Here is a 25835-nt window from a genome sequence, read left to right as displayed (position 1 = left end):
CATCTGAATGGAGCTTTACAGGGGGGTAATCAATGACAGGGGGGTGATCAGGGAGTCTATATGGGGTGATCACCACAGTCATTGATCATGCCCCTGTAAGGCTTCATTCAGACGTCCGGATGCGTTTTGCGGATCCGATCCATCTATCAGTGGATCCGTAAAAATCATGCGGACGTCTGAATGGAGCTTTACAGGGGGGTAATCAATGACAGGGGGGTGATCAATGACAGGGGGGTGATCAGGGAGTCTATATGGGGTGATCCCCACAGTCATTGATCATGCCCGTGTAAGGCTTCATTCAGACGTCCGGATGCGTTTTGCGGATCCGATCCATCTATCAGTGGATCCGTAAAAATCATGCGGACATCTGAATGGAGCTTTACAGGGGGTTGATCAATGACAGGGGGGTAATCAATGACAGGGGGGTGATCAGGGAGTCTATATGGGGTGATCAGGGGTGATTAGGGGTGATCAGGGGCTAATAAGGGGTTAATAAGTGACGGGGGGGGGGGTGTAGTGTAGTGTAGTGGTGCTTGGTGGGACTTTACTGAGCTACCTGTGTCCTCTGGTGGTCGATCCAAACAAAGGGGACCACCAGAGGACCAGGTAGCAGGTATATTAGACGCTGTTATCAAAACAGCGTCTAATATACCTGTTAGGGGTTAAAAAAAACACATCTCCAGCCTGCCAGCGAACGATCGCCGCTGGCAGGCTGGAGATCAACTCTCTTACCTTCCGTTCCTGTGAGCGCGCGCGCCTGTGTGCGCGCGTTCACAGGAAATCTCGCGTCTCGCGAGAGGACGCGCCGGCGCGTCCAGGAGGAATGAATCAACCACCTCCAGGACGCGTCTGTGCGTACAGCGGTCCGGAGGTGGTTAAAGAAGTAAAGAAGAGACCGGGAACTAGGCGAACAAGAGGAGAAAGTGAGTTAATTTTTATTTATTTTTTAACCCTCAATTGATCACCTACTAAGCATTCTGATTTCAGAATGCTATTATTTTCCCTTATAACCATGTTATAAGGGAAAATAATATAGTGAATAGACTGTCACCTAGCAACCATGCGTGAAAATCGCACCGCATCCGCACTTGCTTGCGATTTTCACGCAACCCCATTCAATTCTATGGGGCCTGCGTTGCGTGAAAAAACGCGGAATATAGAGCATGCTGCGATTTTTTTACGCAACGCACAAGTGATGCGTCAAAATCACCGCTCATGTGAACCGCCCCATAGAAATGAATGGGTCGGGATTCAGTGCGGGTGCAATACGTTCACCTACCGCATTGCGCCCGTGTGAAAGCAGCCTTAGTCCTGCAGTCCCACATGTCAACATCAGGTTTGACAGGGCTCACTTGTGCCACTGCAGCCAATGACTGGCTGCAGTGGTGACATGTCCCACATGACCTGTTGACGTGACAAATTGGGGATACATCACCACTGCATTCACTTGGCAGAAGTGGGGCACCATGACTCCCATCAAACTAGGTGTCAACATGCAAGACTGAAGCAGCCGGGTGCTGAAGGAGCCAGATGACACCTCAGCAATGGTGAGCAGATAAGTATGCTTTCCACCGCAGGTCCAGAAACATGGAAGGGTCAGGCCGAAAGGACCCCATAATATCCAAAATGCATTTTCACTACAACACAGATATACTATGACATTGATAATGGCACAGAATTGATCATTCCTTTAGGGCAGGGCGGTTATTATTTATAGCAAAATAAGAAACCTACCTCATTACCGTACATCATAAGGTGATGTGTTGTGATAAGGGCTTTGAATACTACAACCCAGCTACCATTAGCAGTGCGTTCAAAGAGGGTGTCAGCGAGCTGCGGGATGTTAACATTCATTTCGTTTGTACATTGGATAAGATCTGATAAAAACAAAACAAAAAAAACAATAGTAAATTACAATGATTAAAGGGCATCTGTCAGCAGATTTGTAATTATGAGACTGGCCAATCTGTTACATGTGCCCTTGGCAGCTGAAGGCATCTGTGTTGGTCCCATGTTCATATGTGCCTGCATTGCTCAGAAAAATAAAGTTTTAATATATGCAAATGAGGCTCAAAGAGCAACGGGGTGTTGTCATTGCAGAGAGAGCTGAGCCCATTGCTCCTAGAGGCTCATTTGCATATATTAAAACATAATTTTTCTCAGCAATGCAGGCACATATGAACATGGGACCAACACAGATGTCTTCAGCTGCCAAGGGCACATGCAAGAGGTCAGTCAGTGTCATAGGTACAAATCTGCTGAAAGGTGCCCTTTAAGGCACACCAGTGCGATACACTGAACATTTCTCTGCAATGGCCGTCCAGTAACCCAGAATAAATAGTGCAGCTATAATTTCCTTGTAAGGGACGAGAGCCGGAAGAAAGACAATAAAACGCAGATGTCAAACCATCCCATCGCTGCCTGCTTTATCCTAATAAGAGGATTCTTAGAAATGGTTCCCTCCACTTAGTCTTTGGTGAACTTGTGAGAACTCGCCAAACTCTGCCCCCAGATACTGATTATAACAGAATACGGGGCGGACTGTTAAAGGGAATCTGTCACCTCATACCTGCAAATAAAACCATTTTGACCGTGCAGATGAGCGCTTGGTCCTATGTTGATATCTGGCCTCAATTCTGAGAAATAAGCCTTTGTAGTTTATGCAAATGGGCCCCCAAGTGCAATGGGGGCGTTGCTATTGCACCCAAAGCTCCAGTCAGTTTTGACTGATTGGGCCAGATATGGTAGGCGTAATAAAGCCTGGCCCCGAGATCTGGCAGGTGCGATGTATAGGGTTGGAGATGTAATCTGTACTAAGCATCTGTACTGTGCAGATTTCAGGGCCAGGGGTAATTACCTCTGCATTGCCTGCCCCTTTATGTGCCTTTGCTGCCCCTTTGTATAAACCACAAAGTCTTATTTCTCTGAACTGGGGCCACATACCAACATGGGCAAGCTAGGTAGAACTGGAAGTCACTTTTAAAAAAGGTATGGGAAAAAAGCAGCAATTCCAAGCAGCATAATTACGAGGACCCCTCACCTCTCCTCTCAGTAGCCACTTGTTTCCCCCCATGTAGAAACAATTCTGGAGCACCTATTCTTAGGGCTCTATGCTGTGCCGTTCCTCCGTTCCTCCTACTAGAAGTTATGAATGAATTACCAGCAGCTTGCAGTAAAGGCGTTACAGGTTGGGGTGTGTCCCTGCACAGTCTGACACTGCAGCACTACCTGGACAGTCAGACACACACACTACTGGTACCTTTACTACAGACTGCTGGCAATTTGTTTGTAGACCTCTAGCAGGAATAATACAGGAATGGAACAACATGAGTAAATAGATGCTCCAGAATTCGTATTCCTTGGGGAAAGCAGATAGTTACTAAAACAGACATTTCAGGAGAGGTGACATCATCTTTATTCTGCAGCCCAGTCACATTACTGGGATACCACATTTTTGCATTATTTTTTTTTTTATAAAGACATGTTTAATTAAATTCATTTGCTTATTAGGCTCCTTTCACATTAGCGTTTCTTGTGGATCCGTCATGGATTTGCAAAAACGCTTCCGTTACAATAATACAACGTCATGAACGGATCCGGTTGTATTATGTCTTCTATAGCCATGACGGATCCGTCTTGAACACCATTGAAAGTCAATGAGGGACGGATCTATTTTCTATTTTGTCAGAGAAAACGGATCCGTCCCCATTGACTTACATTGTGTGTCAGGACGGATCCATCTTTCTCCGCACCACATCGCGCACAGATAACCACTGCTTGCAGCGTTATTCTGTCTGCGATGGGAGCGCAACCAAATGGAACGGAATGCATTCTGGTGTACTCCATTTCATTCAGTTTAGTTTTGTCCCCATTGACAATGAATGGGCACAACTGAAGCGTTTTTATCCGCTATGGAGATCCTATGATGGATCTCAATAGCGGAATTGAAAACTCTAATGTGAAAGTAGCCTTAGTCGCCATAACTATTTTTTATTATTTATCCATCCCTGGAGCAGCGCGAGAGCTTGTTTTGTTTTTTGCAGGTTGAGCTGTATTTTTTATTGTCGCTTTTTTCCGGCACATACAACATTTTGTTCAATTTTATTCCATATTTTTGGAAGTGGGCGACCAAAGTCAGCAACTCTGGCACTTAGGGTACTTTCACACTGGCGTTTTTGTTTTCCGGTATTGAGTTCCGTCACAGGAGCTCTATACCGGAAAAGAACACTTCAGTTTTATCCTAATGCATTCTGAATGGAGAGCAATCCGTTCAGTACGCATCAGTTCAGTCCCTCTTACGGTATTTGGCCGGAGAAAATGCATGCTGCGGCATTATTTCTGTCCAAAATTCCGGAACACTTGCCGGAATTCCGGATCCGGTCTGCGCAGACCTTTATAAAAGTGAAAATAATAAATACTAGATGGGCCAAATGGTTCTTATCTGCCGACACATTCTATGTTTAATACCGGATCCGTTTTTCTGGATGACACCAGAGAGACGGATCCGGTATTTCAATGCATTTGTCAGATGGATCCGCCTACAAATGATATCCGTTTGCATATGATTTCTGGATCCGGCATGCAGTTCCGTTGCCGGAACCGCCTGCCGGATCCTCACAACGCAAGTGTGAAAGTAACCTTATTTCATAATTATTTTTTTTCAAGGGAACCCGTCAGAAAGTATGTGTGTAACCCCCCAAATATAATGTTACAGACGCCACTGTACTGGTGGAGTATTAGGCAGGACACCTTACACTGCAGTGTCATACTCCCCAGTAGTCACACCAGTACCCGCCGCCATCTTGAAGCCCTAACCATAGCAGTGTCCCTTCCCCCACATTAGGGCTCCACACTTACAGATTTTTTTTCTTCAAATTTCATTTTAATCAATAGGAAACCTTTGACTCCCAAGTGTAACATTTTAGGAGCAAATTACAAATCATGTGAATTAGAGAAGGCATTTACACCAGACTTTGCCTCCTAAGGAAAAAAAAAGGCAGTAAATGATATTTTTAGGAGGACTTCTGAAACCCTGCGTTCCAGTGCACGACGACCATCTCCCACATCAGTGCCCCCCCCCCCCCCCCATGTCAGACCAGTAGTCACAGGCAGAGCCTCCTAATTTCACACTATGAACTCTATTTGGATGCTTGTAGCTTCCATTCTATCCACATAGGGCTGTCTGTCCCCTGCCAGGTGACACAGAGCTGGACAGTGTCAGTGAACCGGACCATGCTCTGATAATGGGCGACACAACCAGCCGCACACAGACCTCGGCCTAGATTTCAGGCACGTTTCCCCCCAATCTTTGTAGATTCTGATAAACTATCTAGATCACTTTATACACAGGCTACTTCCACACTTGCGGCAGAGGATTCCGGCAAACCGGACACATTTGTGAGATGGATCCAGATCCGTCTCACAAATGCATTGCAATACCGGAGCAGTCTTTCCAGTTGTCATCCGGAAAAACGGATCCGGTATTTATTATTTTCCTCATTTTTAAAGGTCTGTGCATGCCGCATGCACAGACCGCAAAACTGGATCCATTTTGCCAGAACACTTGGGGCCGGATCCGGCATTAATGCCGTTCAATGGAAATGAATGCCGGATCCGGCATTCCAGCAAGTCTTCAGGATTTTTGGGCAGAGATAAACCTGCAGCATGCTGCGGTATTTTCTCCGTCCAAAAAACGTAAGAGGGACTGAACTGATGCATCCTGAACGGATTGAGGACGTACAACTATAGGCAGAACACCACACACTGTCCGTACAGCAGGGCTGGGGCCAAAATCCCAGCGGCCATGGGGTCCGAGGAAGAATTATTAAAAATACACCAATTTTGTGGCATTCAAAAAGTCACAAACTGCACATTTGTCAGTGTGTACATGAAATACACAGGTACAGTACATGGTACATACATACAGTGTATATAAGACTGTATACAGTATACACAGGTACAGTATATCATACACTGAGTACACGGCACATACAGTATATATAAGGCTGTATACAGTATACACAGGTACAGTATATCATACACCAAGTACACGGCACATACAGTATATATAAGGCTGTATACAGTCTATCATACACTGAGTACACGGCACATACAGTATATATAAGGCTGTATACAGTATACACAGGTACAGTATATCATACACCGAGTACACGGTACATACATACAATATATAAGACTGTATACAGTATACACAGGTACAGTATATCATACACTGAGTACACGGCACATACAGTATATATAAGGCTGTATACAGTCTATCTTACACCGAGTACATGCCGGGCACATACAGTATATATAAGGCTGTATACAGTATACACAGGTACAGTATATCATACACTGAGTACACGGTACATACAGTATATATAAGGCTGTATACAGTATACCATACACTGAGTACACGGCACATACAGTATATATAAGGCTGTATACAGTATACCATACACTGAGTACACGGTACATACAGTATATATAAGGCTGTATACAGTATACCATACACGGAGTACACGGCACATACAGTATATATAAGGCTGTATACAGTCTACCATACACCGAGTACATGCCGGGCACATACAGTATATATAAGGCTGTATACAGTATATCTTACACGGAGTACACGGCACATACAGTATATATAAGGCTGTATACAGTCTATCATACACCGAGTACATGCCGGGCACATACAGTATATATAAGGCTGTATACAGTCTATCATACACCGAGTACACGGCACATACAGTATATATAAGGCTGTATACAGTATACCATACACTGAGTACACGGCACATACAGTATATATAAGGCTGTATACAGTATATCATACACTGAGTACACGGTACATACAGTATATATAAGGCTGTATACAGTATACCATACACTGAGTACACGGCACATACAGTATATATAAGGCTGTATACAGTCTATCATACACCGAGTACATGGCACATACAGTATATATAAGGCTGTATACAGTCTATCTTACACCGAGTACATGCCGGGCACATACAGTATATATAAGGCTGTATACAGTATACCATACACTGAGTACACGGCACATACAGTATATATAAGGCTGTATACAGTATATCTTACACTGAGTACATGCCGGGCACATACAGTATATATAAGGCTGTATACAGTATATCTTACACGGAGTACATGCCGGGCACATACAGTATATATAAGGCTGTATACAGTATATCTTACACGGAGTACACGGCACATACAGTATATATAAGGCTGTATACAGTCTATCATACACCGAGTACATGGCACATACAGTATATATAAGGCTGTATACAGTCTACCATACACCGAGTACATGCCGGGCACATACAGATGAGTACATGGAGGTGTCATGGTGGTGCTCACTTACAGTCTAGGTGCTTCTTCTTGGGCCCCATCACCTCATGGGTGGTCGCCTTGCACACGGCTTTCGCCAGGGCCGAGCCGGTGACGCTGTGCTGGGCCGCCGTGATCCGGTCTGTGATGGACTGACCCGACATTCTCCGCGCTGACACTCCGGGCCTACAGACTCAGGGATCCCGTCACTGCCGGCTCCTCCGTTCTCAGCTCACCCGCTTCTGGGTCACCGTGCCCGGAGGCTGCCCTGACAGGTGGTCTTGACAGACGGAATGGCAGCAGCAGGAGTCCTTGCCCTCACACGGCTCCGTATCTTCCTGCCCTCTCTTCCTTTCCGGTTTCTCTCCCTTCTTCTCTCTTTTTACCTCACACTTCACTCCTAAGACAAAATGGCGGCGCAGTGTCATGTGACCGCTGTCCGCAGAGCACCGGGTGTTGTTAAGGTGGCACTAGCTGGTGTGAGTGCCCGGAGCCGAGGATGGAGAGTGTGTCCTCCCGGGAGGAGTGCGAGGGAAGAGGCAGAGTATGGCGGCGGGGGAGGATGAGAGCCGCACTCACATTCCAGGAATTTAAGGTGGGCTGGAATATGAGAGGAGACAACACAGTGTATGGAGCTCCTCTGAGAGCGCCCCGGGCGGGCACCCCACCGTTTGTCCACTGTGCCCAGCTCACCCCACCGTGCCCAAGTCACCCCACCGTCTGCCCAGGTCACCCCACCGTCTGCCCACTGTGCCCAGGTCACCCCACCGTCTGTCCACTGTGCCCAGCTCACCCCACCGTGCCCAGGTCACCCCACCGTCTGCCCACTGTGCCCAGGTCACCCCACCGTCTGCCCACTGTGCCCAGGTCACCCCACCGTCTGCCCCGGTCACCCCGTCTGCCCACTGTGCCCAGCTCACCCCACAGTCTGCCCACTGTGCCCAGCTCACCCCACAGTCTGCCCACTGTGCCCAGCTCACCCCACCGTCTGCCCACTGTGCCCAGCTCACCCCACCGTCTGCCCACTGTGCCCAGCTCACCCCACCGTCTGCCCACTGTGCCCAGCTCACCCCACCGTCTGCCCACTGTGCCCAGCTCACCCCACCGTCTGCCCACTGTGCCCAGCTCACCCCACCGTCTGCCCACTGTGCCCAGCTCACCCCACCGTCTGCCCACTGTGCCCAGCTCAGGCAATGTGAGGACTAGCTGTCATCATAGACAGGAATCAAGTGTGCCTTATGGACTGTGCTGCCTCCACATAGTCAGAGACGGTGACGCTAGACCAGTGATGGGGCACCTGTTACAGACCCAAAACCCACTTATTTATGTAACCTGAATACTACAGTCCAATATAGTATGACTTCCATGTACTTTATCATTGAGCTATAATAGCCTACATTGAGTGCGCGCCCTGCGCTGTTCATAGTGCGCCCTGCGCTGATGAATGGCAGGAAAAGTCTAAGGCCTCATGCACACGACCGTTGTTCGGGTCTGCATCCGAGCCGCAGTTTTGGCGGCTCGGGTGTGGACCCATTCACTTCAATGGGGCCGCAAAAGATGCGGACAGCACTCCGTGTGCTGTCCGCATCCGTTGCTCCGTTCCGTGGCCCCGCAAAAAAAATAAAACATGTCCTATTCTTGTCCTTTTTGCAGACAAGAATAGGCATTTCTACAATGGGCCGCCCGTTCCGTTCTGCAAATTGCGGAAGGCACACGGGTGGTTTCTGTTTTTTGCGGATCTGCAGTTTGCGGACTGCAAAAAACGGAACAGTCGTGTGCATGAGGTCTAAGGCATATTGGTACACCATAGACTTTTTCCAGGATGCGGGTGCCCACAGAGAGGGCTCTGAGTGCCGTCTCTGGTACCAGTGCCATAGGTTCACCACCACTGCACTATACCGTCTACACACACACAGATGTGACACTATACTGTCTACACACACACAGATAAGTGACACTATACTGTCTACACACACGCAGAGATAAGTGACACTATACCATCTCCACACACGCAGAGATAAGTGACACTATACCGTCTACACACACGCACAGATAAGTGACACTATACCGACTACACACATGCACAGATAAGTGACACTATACCATCTCCACACACGCAGAGATAAGTAACACTATACCGCCTACACACACGCACAGATAAGTGACCCTATACCATCTCCACACACGCAGAGATAAGTGACACTATACTGCCTACACACACACACACGCACAGATAAGTGACACTATACCGCCTACACACACGCACAGATAAGTAACACTATACCATCTCCACACACGCAGAGATAAGTGACGCTATACCATCTCCACACACGCACAGATAAGTGACACTATACCGCCTACACACACACACAGAGATAAGTGACACTATACCGTCTACACACACACAGAGATAAGTGACGCTATACCGCCTACACACACGCACAGATAAGTGACACTATACCGCCTACACACACACAGAGATAAGTGACACTATACCGTCTACACACACGCGCAGATAAGTGACGCTATACCGCCTACACACACGCACAGATAAGTGACGCTATACCGTCTACACACACACAGAGATAAGTGACACTATACCGTCTACACACACGCACAGATAAGTGACGCTATACCGCCTACACGCACAAATAAGTGACCCTATACCATCTCCACACACGCAGAGATAAGTGACACTATACTGCCTACACACACACACGCACAGATAAGTGACACTATACCGCCTACACACACACGCAGAGATAAGTAACACTATACCGTCTACACACACACAGAGATAAGTGACGCTATACCGCCTACACACACGCACAGATAAGTGACACTATACGGCCTACACACACACAGAGATAAGTGACGCTATACCGCCTACACACACGCACAGATAAGTGACACTATACGGCCTACACACACACAGAGATAAGTGACATTATACCGTCTACACACACACAGAGATAAGTGATGCTATACCGCCTACACACACGCACAGATAAGTGACGCTATACCGCCTACACACACGCACAGATAAGTGACACTATACCGCCTACACACACGCACAGATAAGTGACGCTATACCGCCTACACACACGCACAGATAAGTGACACTATACCGTCTCCACACACACAGAGATAAGTGACGCTATACCGTCTACACACACGCACGGATAAGTGACGCTATACCGCCTACACACACGCACAGATAAGTGACGCTATACCGCCTACACACACGCACAGATAAGTGACGCTATACCGCCTACACACACGCACAGATAAGTGACGCTATACCAGGGCATTTAAGTAGAAGCAGAGATGGTGATTTCCTCATCTCAAACTATTAAAACAAAAGCCGACACCAGTGCTAGGTATACCCCACAAAATGTCAGTGTCTTATCAGTGACTTGTCATGTGGCCTTGGGCATCAATTACAGCTTGACAACGACGTCTCATGATGATCACAAGTCGACTTATTGTCTGCTGAGGCATCCCACTCTTCTTGAAGGGCAGCCCTCAGGTCATTGAGGTTCTGGGGTACAGAGTTACGAGCCGCTACACGGCAACTCAGCTGATCTTATAGGTTTTCAATGGGATTCAGGTCTGGAGAAAATGCAGGCCACTCCATTTGAAATACCCCAGTCTCCAGCAGCCGTTCCCTAATGATGCAACCTCGATGAGCTGGCACATTGTCGTCCATGAAGATGAAATTAGGCCTGTGTTGTTCATGCAGAGGCACATTGACTGGATTAATGATGTTATTCAAGTAACATGGGCTTTTCACTGTACCATTCGCAAAGTGTAGGGCAGTTCTGTATTGACTAGACACACCTGCCCACACTGTAACATCACCACCGCCAAAGGCAAACAATGGCTAATGCATAGCGCTCTCCTTGACGTCTCAAACATGGTTGGCGGCCATCATTTCTGCTCAGCGTGAATCGACTTTCTTCAGTGAACACCACTGAGGCCCACTAGTCCTTCATCCAGCATAGATGCTCCCTGGCCCATGCAAGACGATGACGCCTGTGGTCAGGTACCTTTGCAGGTCATCTAGCACCCAGACCACGCTGATGTAAACAGTTTGAATGGTCTGACGTCTCCTCCTCCCTGTACCGATGCTATTCATTAGCATACCCGCCGGGAAAAGTGATCGGGGGGGGGGGCACAGCGGGGCCTCTCACCTCCCTTAAAGAGGACTTCATGGGTCCAGACATTATGAAATAACTGTCAGGTTATGTAGGGCACTGTGCACGGATGTAATATTGCTTATTAGTTTGTCTGGGCGTCACTCCGTTCGCCCTCTATGCCCCCCGTTCACTTTTCCCGGCGCTTTAAAACGCTTTGACTTATCCAGGCCATTCTGAGAATGTTTTTTCGTCACATATTGTACTTCATGACACTGGTAAAATGGAGTCAATAAAATTCATTTTTATTTATAAAATAAATAACAAATTTGCCAAAAATTTAGAAAAATTTGCAAATTTCCAAGTTTCAATTTCTCTACTTCTATAATACATATTAATACCTACAAAAATATTTATTACTTTACATTTCCCATATGTCTACTTCATGTTTGGATCATTTTGGGAATGACATTTTATTTTTGGGGGACGTTACAAGGCTTAAAAGTTTAGAAGTAAATCTTGAAATTTCTCAGAAAATTTCAAAAACCCACTTTTTAAGGACCAGTTCAGGTCTGAAGTCACTTTGTGAGGCTTACATAATAAAAACTACACAAAAATGACCCAATTTTAGAAACTACATCCCTCAAGGTATCCTACACCTATGAGATATAGTTTTGTAAAGCTAGAGTGCCATGCACAATGCTATAATATGAGCCTAACCAATTAATTGTACACGACAAAAATGATAATATGTTACACTCTACTACTGCGACGTTGTCGCTTATGAGGTGGCAATAGTACTTGTTTGAACATGCATGTAGGAGGGTAGCAGCTTTATCTTATAAATATTTTCTTTGATTATTGGGTCCCTATGTTTTTGTCCTGTGTATTTTATCGCCAATCTTTATGTCATTATATGTATTAATAAAGGTGTTACTTATTTTCATATTATCATTTTTGTCCCTCAAGGTATACAAAACTGATTTTACAAACTTTGTTAACCCTTTAGGTGTTCCACAAGAATTAATGGAAAATGGAGATGAAATTTCTGAATTTCACTTTTTTGGCAGATTTTACATTTTAATCCATTTTTTCCAGTAGCTAAGCAAGGGTTAACAGCCAAATAAAACTTAATATTTATTACCCTGAATCTGCGGATTACAAAAACACCCCACATGTGATCGTAAACTGCTGTACGGGCACACGACAGGGCGCAGTAGGAAAGGAACGCCATATGGTTTTTGGAAGGCAAATTTAGCTGAACTGGTTTTTAGATGCCATGTCCCATTTGAAGCCCCCCTGATGCACCCCTACAGTAGAAACTCAAAAAAGTGACCACATTTTGGAAACTACTGGATAAGGTGCCAGTTTTATTGGTACTATTTTGGGGTACATATGATTTTTAATTGCTCTATATTACGTTTTTTGTGAGGCAAGGTAACCAAAAAATTTATGTTTTGGCACCGTTTTTATTTTTTATTTTTACAGCGTTTACCTGAGGGATTAGGTCATGTGACGATCGAGCAGATCGTTACGCACGTGGCAATACCTAATATGTCAACTTTTTCTTATTTATTTAAGTTTTACACAATAATAGCATTTTTAAAAACCGAAATAATGATATTTTAGTGTCTCCATAGTCTGAGAGCCATAGCTTTTTTATTTTTTGACCGATTCTCTTAGGTAGGGTCTCATTTTTTGCGGGATGAGGTGACGGTCTGATTGGTACTATTTTTGGGGGCATACGCCTTTTTGATCACTTGCTGTTGCAATTTATGTGATGTAATGTGACAAATGGCTTTTTTTTTCTTCTTTTTTTTTTTTTTTTTTCTTTTTTTTTACGGTATTAACCTGAGGGGTTAGGTCATGTGATATTTTTATAGAGCTGGTTGTTACGGACGTGGCGATACCTAATATGTGTATATATTATTTTTTTATGTATTTCACTTTAGCACAATAATAGCAGTTTTGAAACAAAAAATATTATATTTTAGTGTCTCCATGTTCTGAGAGCTATAGTTTTTTAACTATAAAATTATTTCATTTTTTAGGCGATTGTCTTAGATAGGGGCTCATTTTTTGCGGGATGAGGTGACAGTTTTATTGATACCATTTTGTGGGACATATGCCTTTTTGATCGCTTGGTGTTGCACTTTTTGTGATGTGTGATGTAAGGTGACAAAAATTGCTTTTTTTTACACCGTTTTTATTTTATTTTTTGATGGTGTTTATCGGACAGGGTGGATCATGTGATATATTTATTGAGCCGGTCATTATGGATGCGGCGATACCTAATATGTGTGGGTTTTGTTTTGTTTTTCAGTTTTTTATTATAAAATAAAGGGAAAGGGGCATTTTTTTTCTTTTTTACTTAATTAATTTTATTACTTTATTAATTTTATTAAAAACACTTTTTTTTTTAAACTTATTTTTCTTTACTTTATTTATGATGTTCACTTTGGGGGGTCTGATCCCCCCTGCAATGCATTACAATACATCTGTATTGTATTGCATTGCCTGTTGCAACTGAACTGCCTGCCGGAATCAAACAACGCAAGTGTGAAAGTAGCCTTAGGGCTCTTTCACACTTGCGTTCTTTTCTTCCGGCATAGAGTTCCGTCGTCGGGGCTCTATGCCGGAAGAATCCACTTCAATCCAGGAAGTAGTATAAACCGCAAAGTGAGGCAGTATGGGAGGGAATATAAAGGGAGGCAATTAGTGTAAATAGGTGACAGCTGGGAGAAGGAAAGGAGATGACAAAGTGAAACCAAAACAAAGAACATCATGCAAGAGGTACAGAAGAACGTCTGCCAGACCTTCTCAGAGAGCTGGAGGTGACATTATGTCTGTGTGTGGAGACTGTGTAGCATCACTTATCTGTGTGTGAAGATGGTGAAGCATCACATCTGTGTGCGTGGAGACTGTATAGTGTCACTTATCTCTGTGTGTGTGGAGATATTGTCACTTATCTATGTGTGCTGGGAGTTGAGGCCATGCCGATCTGATATTGAGGACCTGTCCTGAGGATAGGTCATCAATTTTACACCACTGCACAATCCCTTTAATATGTCTAAAAACTGTTGCGACATTTTGTACCGCAGATGTGCCAAAATTGGCTCATTTTACACCTCATTTCAGATGCAATCACATTAGTAAATGTGGGACACTGCATTCAGTACTATATGAGGTGCACATTGACACTATATCGCTGGTGCTGTATTGGGGTTTCACTTTAGGCTACTTTCACACTAGCGTTCGGAGCTGATCCGTCTGATGTTTCATCAGACGGATCCGCTCCGATAATGCAGACGTTTGCATCCGTTCAGAACGGATCCGTCTGCATTATTACTTAGAAAATTTTCTAAGTCTGAAAGTAGCCTGAGCGGATCCGTTCAGACTTTACATTGAAAGTCAATGGGGAACGGATCCGCTTGAAGATTGAGCCATATGGTGTCATCTTCAAGCGGATCCGTCCCCATTGACTTCCATTATAAGTCTGGACGGATCCGCTCGCCTCCGCACGGCCAGGCGGACACCCGAACGCTGCAAGCAGCGTTCAGGTGTCCGCTCACTGAGCGGAGCGGAGGCTGAACGCTGGCAGGCGGATGCATTCTCAGTGGATCCGCCTCCACTGAGAATGCATTAGGGCCAGACGGATGCGTTCGGGGCCGCTCGTGAGCCCCTTCAAACGGAGCGCACGAGCGGACACCCGAACGCTAGTGTGAAAGTAGCCTTAGCTGGCCATGTAGACCCTTGGTCTGAAGAAACTTTTCATGTCATTCAGTCAGTGCTTGTCGTTAAAGGGGTTGTCCGAGCACTGAGTAAATCATAAAAATAAAGCATATTTGCTTTTTAAGTACTTTACATTGCATGCTGTCACCTTACTTTACTTTTTTAGTATGGCGCCACCTGGTGTTCAAAGTATATAGCAATGTGCACGTTCACTCTCCTTACAGCCAGAACTCGGAGAATCGCCCCTGTAGTAGCAGTATATCTCAGTATATCTGAGAAGACTCCTTCTGCAGGGGTGGTAAGTAGCAGTATATTGTCAGCTGAGATTAGCAGCATTACCAAGGGAGACACATGGAAGCAACATCTTCGAGCTATAAACACTGCAAATGACTGTAAAACCGCTATTAAAGCAGTTTTCCAGGATTTTCATATTCTTTGCCTCTTCTCATGATAGGTCATCAATACGATATCTGCAGGAGTCAAACTCCCAATCACCTGTATGATGAGGTCGCGGCACTCTGTGAGCGCTTAAGACTCTTCCTAGACCATGTGATGTTACCTTCATCAGTCACATGACCTAGGCGCAGTTCCCATTCAAGAACTGTGATACCAAGCACAGACGCTGTACAATGTACGGTGCTGTGCTTGGTAAGCTACGAGGAGGCCGTGGTGCCCACCGGAGCTCCAGTGATCTCAGTGGCTTCCTCAAACTGATTGGCGTGGGTACCAGCATGGTTTCTGATATCATATTGATGACCTATTCTGAATATCCCCTTTAAAGGGCATCTGTCAGCAGACAGATTTGTACCTATGAAACTGACAGACCTGTTACGTGTGCACTTGGCAGCTGAAGGCATATGTGCCCGCATTGCTGAGAAAAATTATCATTATCACAAATTTTCATATATGCAAATGAGCCTCTAGGAGCAACTGGGCGTTACTGTTACACCTAGAGGCTCTGCTCTCTCTGCAACTGCTGTGCCCACTGCACTTTACTTGACAGGGCCAGGCGTGATCATGTATAAAATGCCTGGCCCTGTCAATCGAAGTGCAGAGGAAGCGGCAGTTGCAGAGCCTCTAGGTGTAACGGCAACGCCCCTGTTGCTCCTAGAGGCTCATTTGCATATATTACAAATGTATGTTTCTTAGCAGTGCGGGCACATATGAACACAGGACCAACACAGATGCCTTCAGCTGCCAAATGCACATGTAACAGGTCAGACAGTGTCATAGGTACAAATCTGATGACTTCCTTTATGGTATGAAAATTATTTGTGGGAAAACGTTCAACCTCTTACATACTATTCAAGAAGAAGTTCTGCAGCAGGTGAGGTATGTATTCTAAAGTGTATTATACAGCTGCTGCCAAGTTTTGAGACTGACACAAATTCTGGTTTTCAGAAAACTTGCTGCTTTAGTGATTTTAGATCTTTTTGTCAGATGTTTCTATGGTGTACTGAAGTACAATATAAGCTTTTAAGTTTTTAACTTTGATGTTTTGATCCCATTCTTTATTCATGGTAGTGTTCTTAGTGAGCATACTCCCTTGGATGAGAACTCAGGCTACTTTCACACTAGCGGTTTTCTTTTCCAGCACTGAGTTCCATCCTAGGGGCTCTATACCGGAAGAACTGATCAGTTTTATCCCCATGCATTCTGAATGGAGAGCAATCCGTTCAGGATGTATCAGGATTTCTTCAGTTCAGTCTTTTTGACTGATCAGGATGGAGATAATACTGCAGCATGCTACGGTTTTATCTCCGGCCCAAAAAACGGAACACTTGCCTGAATGCCGGATCCGGCATTTTTTTCTATAGGAATGTATTAGTGCAGGATCCAGCATTCAAAATACCGGAATGCCGGATCCATCCTTCGGGTCTGCGCATGCGCAGACCGAAAAAAAGGTGAAAAAAATTAATGCCGGATCCGTTTTTCCGGAAAGACGGATCCGGCATTTCAATGCATTTGTAAGACGGATCAGGATCCTGATCCGTCTTACAAATGCCATCAGTTGGCATACGTTTTGACGGATCCGGCAGGCAGTTCCGGTGATGGAACTGCTTGCCGGATCACTCTGCCGCAGGTGTGAAAGTACCCTAACCCCAAACATGAACAGCCTCAGGATGCTTTACTGTTGGCATGACACAGGACTCGCCTTTTCTTCTCAGGACAATTATTTTTCCAGACTTCCCTAACAATCTGAAGGGGCTTCATCGGAGAAAATAGCTTTACCCCAGTCCTCTGCGGTCCAATCTCTGTACTTCCTGCAATATGTCAGTCTGTCTTTGATTTTTTTTCTTGGAAAGAAGTGGCTTCTTTGCTGCTCTTCTTGACACCAGGCCATCCTCCAAAAGCCTTCACCTCCCTGTATGGCACTCACACCTGCCGCTGCCATTCCTGAGCAAGCTTCTTATTGCTGAAGTCTTGATAAAAGAAGAGTCAGCACTGGAAATATTGAGTTTTTGCATAAACTTGATGCATTTGTCAATAAAAGTAAAAAAAACAACAACTTCTGAAATGCTTAGAATCGTACTTCAGTACTTTTTTTTTTGAAAACTGAAATGTATGTCTCAGAATTTTTGCCCACAACTGTACATTATTCGCTTTATTTTAAACTATTATTTATGACTCTAAACCATGTATAATAAAAAGCGGAATAACTTTGCAAATTGTAAATAGTCTTGATTGAAAGTACCCCACTGTTATGTGTGCAGCTCCCAGGCAATCCAGAAGAAAGGTTTGTTCCAACTTCACACGGCATGAACATAGGAATCGGGATGCGTTTTGGCTCACACTAACACTAAGCCTTTTTCAAACATTTCAAAAGCGCTCAGTGGGAGTCAAATTGTATAATGATTATTATGTTGATGCTGTTTGAAGTTGGAGTAAATCCATGTTAATCCAGTGTAGGTGTAGGTCTTTCTTTTGGATTATATGTCGTACTGAGCTGTTTCTTCACTAGGCACACCTGTGTGTATCCATGGTTACAGACTACAAACAGACCCCGTAGTCTGATCCTGTAGTCAAAGTCCATTCCATCTGCCCCCTAATTCTTTTTAACTTACATACAGTAGGTTAGCATGACTGTAGGTCAGGTATGGATTTCGAGGTAGGGTGCATATTCAAAAGGGGGACTGACCACTCTCATCCTGTCAGTATCCAAGAAAAGAAGTAGAACCACACACGAGTCTTGTCTTGCTTCTCGCCATTTGCTTCAGATCTCTCAGGTACACTGCTTTTTGATAATGGGAGCTTTATTTAACATTTCAGATGCAAGGCCTCAATTGGGGACAACATCTAGAGGCATCAAAGAAGATCATGTCCTAGCAGGGTCCTATAAGAATTGGCATATGGATCCCATTCAGTCTACACCATGATTCATTTCATATGGCCCCCATACACAGTGCATTGTTAGCTGTATGGCTGACAGTCTGATCTGCATAGGGAGCTCCCAATTCTTCCTCGACAGATGATGTCAGGGGAGAGAAGGATTGGGCGAAGTGAATATTTTTGCCCAATTCTTTTGTTCTCCTGGAAGATAAGCTACCGTCAGAGGTATCTGGCAGTGGCTTTCTACGCATTGACGGCACATACATCTTCAGCTGAACTGATATGTGTATTGTGTGTGGGGGGACAGGGGAGATAGCTGTTGCCAAATGATCGTTCCGCCGATAACTATTGAAAGTGTTCAGCAGCCTTTACAGGTCCCTCCTGGAACATGATGTTCTCAAAAACCTTTAGTTTGTCTTCAGGGGAGACCAAGCAAATGCCTCATGAAAGGTTAATTACCTGAAATGTTGCATAAATCTATTATCACTTAAAGGGGTTGGCCACTTTCTGGCTACTGTTGACCAATGTGTATGTAAGATGACTATATAACGCCTACTAATTTAGTCTTTGTTGATATAATGTGCCATCTGTTATATTTCATAAGCCATGTCCCCTTGTTGGGCAAATCTATTGAGCTGTCCGCATAGTGGCCCTGTCCATAAGATGGCCACTGAGAGAGGGTTATATAACCAGACATATCGCTCAGTCTCCTCCATTCAAACACCCTAAACCCCCAGCAGTGCAGATGGTAGATTCAGTGTATTTGAATGGAGGAGACTGAGCGAGCACCCTCCATCAGAACCATATCAGACATGTTTCTCTCAGTCCTGCCACCTGTATTGTGGAGCATATTATTCTTCATCTTGTTCAGTCTCTCTTCTCGCCGGTCAGCAGTTACCTAACTGGATTACATGCTGTAGCTTCTCTTTCTTTTGGTATTTTCCCTCCTATTTTAAACATTTTGTTACTATCCTATGACTGAAAAATAATATCTCCTGACCCTGATGCTGTGTGGCTAAATACTGACTTTTCTGTAACCTCCACTTTATCTCTAAACTCCTGAGATGCTGGGTCTAGTGTCGCCTGTCAGCTGTCTCTCTGCCAACTCTCTCCTCAACTTCCTACCATTTGGATTTTGTACTCTAAATGCTACAGAAACTGCCCTTACAAAAGTCTCAAACGACCTGATGGCTAAATGTAACATCAGCTATTCTCTATTGATTCTACTGGATCTCTCTGCAGCGTTCAACACTGTAGACCACCAACTCCTACTCTGTATGCTTCAAACTGTTGGTCTTAAAGGAGCTGGTGTAGAGGATAGGAATGGTACTGGCCCTGATGAAGTGTTGTGTCACGGTTTACTCCCTCAGACCGTTGCTCCCTGGGATCGGTGCAGAGTAATTATAGAACTGAAGAAGAAGGCCAGAGTTAAACCTAACTAAGTCTTTTATACTACGTGCAACATGGAACTTCAAATACATTCAATAACGGCAATTTCCAAGCTCAATTCTCTCTGGTAAGAGGAAGGATTCTGGAGGCAGGTTGAATCGTTGCAGTTAAACACTGAGGTCATACTGGCATGGTAACGTTATGGGTGATTGGTGTTTAGCACTAGACCCTCACCTTACAGCAGTGTCTGTAGATGCTGTTTTGAGTTGCTCATTCTGCGGTCAAGCTTCTCAAGATTTTACTTGAGGCTGAAGAATATTTGATCATTATCAAGGATCTGTACCAGGAGCAGGAGCTTGGCAGGTTGCTTCCTCTCCTCTGTCTCTAGACAGGAGCAGCCCACTCCTACCAAGAGGGGAGGAACAAGGTGGTTAACCCTGTTCCTAACAACATTTTCCATCCTTTCCTTGCTGGTAGCTACCGCCAGAAGTAAACTGTAAAATACATAATACACAATTTGTAGTATCAGTATGTATACATATATTTGTAATATACAGTATGTAGTATCAAGTGGACTAAGGTGAGTTAAATTATTATTATTTTTTTTTAACCCCTCCAGCGCTAGTTTACTATGCATTCTGTATTCAGAATGCTATTATTTTCCCTTATAACTATGTTATAAGGGGAAATAATACAATCTACAGAATACCGATCCCAAGCCCGAACTTCTGTGAAGACGTTCAGGTTTGGGTACCAAACATGCGCGATTTTTCTCACGCGAGTGCAAAACGCATTACAATGTTTTGCACTCGCGCGGAAAAATCGCGGGTGTTCCCGCAACGCACCGCACATTTTCCCGCAACGCCCATGTGAACCCAGCCTTAGAGCTGGCTCAGGCTGATTACATGCTTCGGGCAATGTACTGTAAAGCCTCATTCACACGTCCGTGTCCATGCTTAAATCCGTGAGCTGGTGGTGGTCAGTGATGCTGTCCGTGTGTCTGTTTTTTGCTGTCCTTGTTACATCCGTGTTTCACTGACACTGAACAGCTGAAAAAATTATTTTCAAAGCATCTCTTCTTAATGATCCGTGAAACACGGATGCAACATAGATGGCATCTGTGTTGTATCCGTGGTTTTCACTGACCCATAGACAATAATAGACGTTATGGATCCGTGAACACGGACAAAATAAAAAACACTGACCCACGGACCGTGCTAAAATACTGATGTCTGAATACACACATTAAAATGAATAGGGACGTGTGCTGTACGTGGAGAAGACGTACAGCACACGTCCGTGAAACACTGACGTGTGAATGAGGCTTAACCAAGTGATAGACTCCTCCTGATCATCTACACACATGGATCCTAAATGAAGTTGCTTTACTTCACTGCCTTTCAAAGTTAGGATAAGCACAAGAAAGTATCCCCCTTTTGATAGAGAGCACAGAACAATGATGATGACAACACAGGCAGGAGACCGATACAGAGCACAGAAGAAGGATGATAATGGCAGCACAGGCAGGATAAGGCTACAGAGCACAGGAGAATGAAGGGGATGCTTAGGGGTTTTCAGCTTTCCATTACTGAGTTCTGGAAGAGGAAGGGCCTCTGCACTGAGCTCAGGAGGGAGCCTGTGATGAAACGCTCCTCCTTACTTCCTGCAATCTGTCTAGGTCTCCTTTTTGATATGGACAAGATTAACATAGCAACGATTTGACTGCAAAATACCTGGAAGGGAGACCCCCTAGTGGCAGGGATTTCAAAAAGGTGTTTAGGGTGAATAACATTAAAACTTTTAATCAAAGTAATTTGCAGATTTGTTCATGTTTAACTAAAGTGTCCACTGAGAATAAGTTGTTTGAAAAGTTATTTAAAGAGGACCTTTCACCGATTCTTACACTATGAACTAACTATACAGACATGTGGAGCGGCACCCGGGGATCTCACTGCACTTACTATTATCCCCGGGCGCCGCTCCGTTCTCCCGTTATGCCCTCCGGTATCTCCGCTCACTAAGTTATAGTAGGCGGAGATTCCAGTCCCTAAGTTATGGTAGGCGGAGTCTGCTCTAGCGCTGGCCAATCGCAGCGCAGAGCTCACAGCCTGGGAGGTTATTTTCTCCCAGGCTGTGAGCTCTGCGCTGCGATTGGCCAGCGCTAGAGCAGACTCCGCCTACCATAACTTAGGGACTGAAATCAGTTCAGCTGGATCTCATCCATGAGGTTGATGTCCATCACAGGGTTGACAATAGGCAAAACTTCGTGGCACTCTGCCATCTGTTTGCTGCTGGAAGTCTGGTTCCCACCCCGTCTTATAATAAATATAGAAACTCCAGCGATTTGTATTGCAAGAAAAGGATTTTTTAATTGGATAGGAGTGCAATAGCTTCCTATCCAGTGCTATTGCACTCCTATCCTGACGCCCGCAACTTGGACACTCATTTAACTTAGCGGCACAAGTCTGATGAAGGCCAATGTGTGGCCGAAACTTCACATTGTATACAGCTGCAATACCAATTAAAAAATCCTTTTCTTGCAATACAATCGCTAGAGTTTCTATATTTATTATTAGGGTTGACAATAACACATATGCAGTAGATGTGTCACAAAATGTCCTTTCATTTGTCTATAAAATGGAATTAATCGGGCGTGACCTGGTGCTGGCTGGTTGACAGCTTTTTGATGTGGAAAATATCCGATGTACTTTGTATATGTTGTGCATGATTACAGCAGGTGAAGCAAATGCCAGCTGCCAGGAAAACATGCAAAAATATGGGGCTCCAACGCTTTATAAATATGGTGTAGATGCAAGTTCCGTTGTCTACTCTGCATCTACTCCAAAAGACGTTCTGCTCTAATTTATAAAGCTGTGGTCTAAAACACTTCATCTTTTTTAGCAATTTTACTAAAGGTATTTAGGAGTTCTCAAATGGCTGAGAAGAAGGCTTTAACCCTTTCGGGTGAATTTCTTATTTTTTTTTTCGTTTTCTTTTTTTCCTCCCAGCCCTCCCAAAGCCAGAATTTTAATTTTTTTTCATTCACATAGCCGTATGGGGTTTGTTTTTTTGCAGGACAAGATGTACTTTCTAATGGCACCATTTACAGTTGCATACAATGTGGTGGGAAGCAGGAAAGAAATTTCCAAATGGGGTGTAATTATTAAAAAAAAAACACCATTCTGCCACTTTTTTATGTGTTTTTTTTTTTTTTTTTGCACTATTTCCTATACGGTAAAACTGACCTGTTACTTTTATTCTCCAGGTCAGTACAATTACAATGATGCCACATATGTATAGTTTTTCTTCCATTTTAATACTGGAAAAAAATGTAACACTTTGGGGAAAAACAATTTTTTCTTTGCATTGCCATATTCTAACCACCATAACTTTTTTATTTTTGTGTACGGCTAATTTTTTTAGGATGATCTGTACTTTTCTTTGATACCATTCTGGGTTGACTTTTCGATCCCTTTTTGTTCAAATTTTTGTTGGGAGGTGAAGTTACTAAAAAAGGCGAATCTGCCATTTTGCCTTTTTTTCCATTTTGCTGGTTGGCATATGGGATAAATATTTAAAAATTTTAATAGTACGGGTGTTTTCACACGTGGCAATGCCCATAATGTTCATTTTTTATGTATTTTTTTAAGTGTATCTTTTATTTACACTTTTTAATAGTTCCCATAGGGAACTATAACAAGCAATCATTAGTTTGCTGTGCTCATAGACTCATAGACTAAGCATTGAAGTTTATGAGAATTAGGGCTCCTGCGTACGAACGTATTCACTTCAATGTGTCCGCAAAAAAAAACGTAGAATACTCTGTGTGCATTCCGTTTCCGTATTTCCGTTCCGCCAAAAAATAGAACATGTCCTATTATTGTCCGCATTATAGACAAGGATACTACTGTTCTATTAGGGGCCAGCTGTTCCGTTCCGCAAAATACGGAATGCACACAGATGTCATCCGTATTTTTTGCGGACTGCAAAATACATACGGTCATGTGCATGAGCCCTTACACTGTGTTCCTATGGAGCCCTGCCACAGGCAGGCTCTCCATAGGAACTAATGTGCGGCACCCCTGTACCACTCCTGACTACAGAGGCTGAGGCACACACTACATCCGGCTTCACCGATCCTCATTGGGGGGAGCCAGTACACAGCCGGGAGTGCGCGCTCCCGCTTTTTAACCTCCCAGATGAGGTTCTGAGGGGTTAAATGTATGTGATCGATGTCATTGTTGATCGCATACATTAGTCCCGGGAGTCTACTGTGGCCGACAGCTATTTTTAAATTCCCGACTGCGGACAAAAATTTACGTGGGGTAGTTGGAAAGGGGTTGTCCAGGATGGCCTATCCTCCGAACTATACCCAGCTATTCTGCAGTAGCTCTTGCGCCAGACCTAGACTGCTCCAACCACTATAGTGGTCAATGCTGGTTACTGCAGCAAGGCTCCGATTCACAGCGGGTTCAGCCAACAGTCTAATGTGTGTGGGGAGCTCATGAATATTTCCCCCAATCCTTTTGTTCTTCCAGGAGATAAGCCACTGCAGGAGGTATCTGGTAGCAGCTTTCTGACCCCCTCAACATTGAAAACATATACACGTTCAGCCAAACAGAATGGATATGTTTATGGGGGAGTCAGGAGAAATAGCTGTCAGAATAGTTGTGTTGAATGTGTATGGCTGTCCTTAGATCAGTAGGATTCTGACCATACTTTCTGCCACTTCATTTATTCTCTTTGAGACTGCTGGAGATAGCCGAGTGCTTTAGAGGTCCCATTTGGTTAGTTGGCACATTTATCAGTAGATGTAGGAATGACGCACTTCAGTGGGAGAGCATGTCTTAAACTGGTGCAATTGTGCCAAATTGATAAAAATGACTCTTGCTACATGATAGCATGGGCAGAATGGCCATTGACCCTACAGGGAAATTTCCTGGTGGGCCGATGTCTAGAGGTCCTCCCAAGCCCTCCTCTTGACACCAGCTAGGTACATTAAGATCGGATGCCCTCAGCATTAATTAATGTAGGAGCGTCTGGTGCCCTCCTAAATTCAACTGTATTGCCATCCTCAGGACGATGGTACAGTTTCATACTGTGGTGCGGGCGGCAGTATTTTGTCCTGCACTGTGGTATCTGGTTCTGCTGGGGCAGTATTTTGTCCTGCACTGTGGTATCTGGTTCTGCTGGGGCAGTATTTTGTGCTGCACTGTGGTATCTGGTTCTGCTGGGGCCATATTTTGTGCTGCAATGTGGTATTTGGTTCTGCTGGGGCCGTATTATGTGCTGCACTGTGGTATCTGGTTCTGCTGGGGCAGTATTTTGTGCTGCACTGTGGTATCTGGTTCTGCTGGGGCAGTATTTTGTGCTGCACTGTGGTATCTGGTTCTGCTGGGGCAGTATTATGTGCTGCACTGTGGTATCTGGTTCTGCTGGGGCAGTATTTTGTCCTGCACTGTGGTATCTGGTTCTGCTGGGGCAGTATTTTGTCCTGCACTGTGGTATCTGGTTCTGCTGGGGCAGTATTTTGTGCTGCACTGTGGTATCTGGTTCTGCTGGGGCAGTATTTTGTGCTGCACTGTGGTATCTGGTTCTGCTGGGGCAGTATTTTGTGCTGCACTGTGGTATCTGGTTCTGCTGGGGCAGTATTTTGTGCTGCACTGTGGTATCTGGTTCTGCTGGGGCAGTATTTTGTGCTGCACTGTGGTATCTGGTTCTGCTGGGGCAGTATTTTGTGCTGCACTGTGGTATCTGGTTCTGCTGGGGCAGTATTTTGTCCTGCACTGTGGTATTTTGTTCTGCACTACGATATTGCTGGCCCCGCCTACTTCTGTTATCCCACCTTCTGTCAATTTGGACACGCCTACAACATGGGACCGCTTATTT

At 44.6% G+C, this 25835-nt stretch overlaps 1 protein-coding gene across 5 annotated transcripts in view; it reads right to left on the bottom strand.

Annotated features, from left to right (window-relative positions):
• Positions 1-7905, bottom strand: part of LOC121009183 (phosphatidylinositol-binding clathrin assembly protein-like) — a 104310-nt gene extending 96405 nt beyond the window's left edge. For 3 of the 5 annotated variants that reach the window (XM_040442106.1, XM_040442109.1, XM_040442110.1), the window contains exons 1-2: positions 7394-7903; positions 1735-1877 (exon numbers count right to left, since the gene is read on the bottom strand). In XM_040442106.1, the coding sequence (XP_040298040.1) occupies positions 1735-1877; positions 7394-7523 (273 nt within the window). In that variant the 5' untranslated portion in view covers positions 7524-7903. Of the gene's footprint in view, positions 1-1734; positions 1878-7393 lie in introns of all 5 variants that reach the window. The other 2 variants (XM_040442107.1, XM_040442108.1) reach the window with 2 other exon arrangements.
• Positions 7906-25835: the final 17930 nt, after the last annotated feature.

This window comes from Bufo bufo, chromosome 8 (genome assembly GCF_905171765.1).
Source record: "Bufo bufo chromosome 8, aBufBuf1.1, whole genome shotgun sequence".
Taxonomy (NCBI): domain Eukaryota; kingdom Metazoa; phylum Chordata; class Amphibia; order Anura; family Bufonidae; genus Bufo; species Bufo bufo.
Note: the sequence above shows the minus strand (reverse complement) of the source record. Positions and strands in the feature narration are given on the sequence as shown.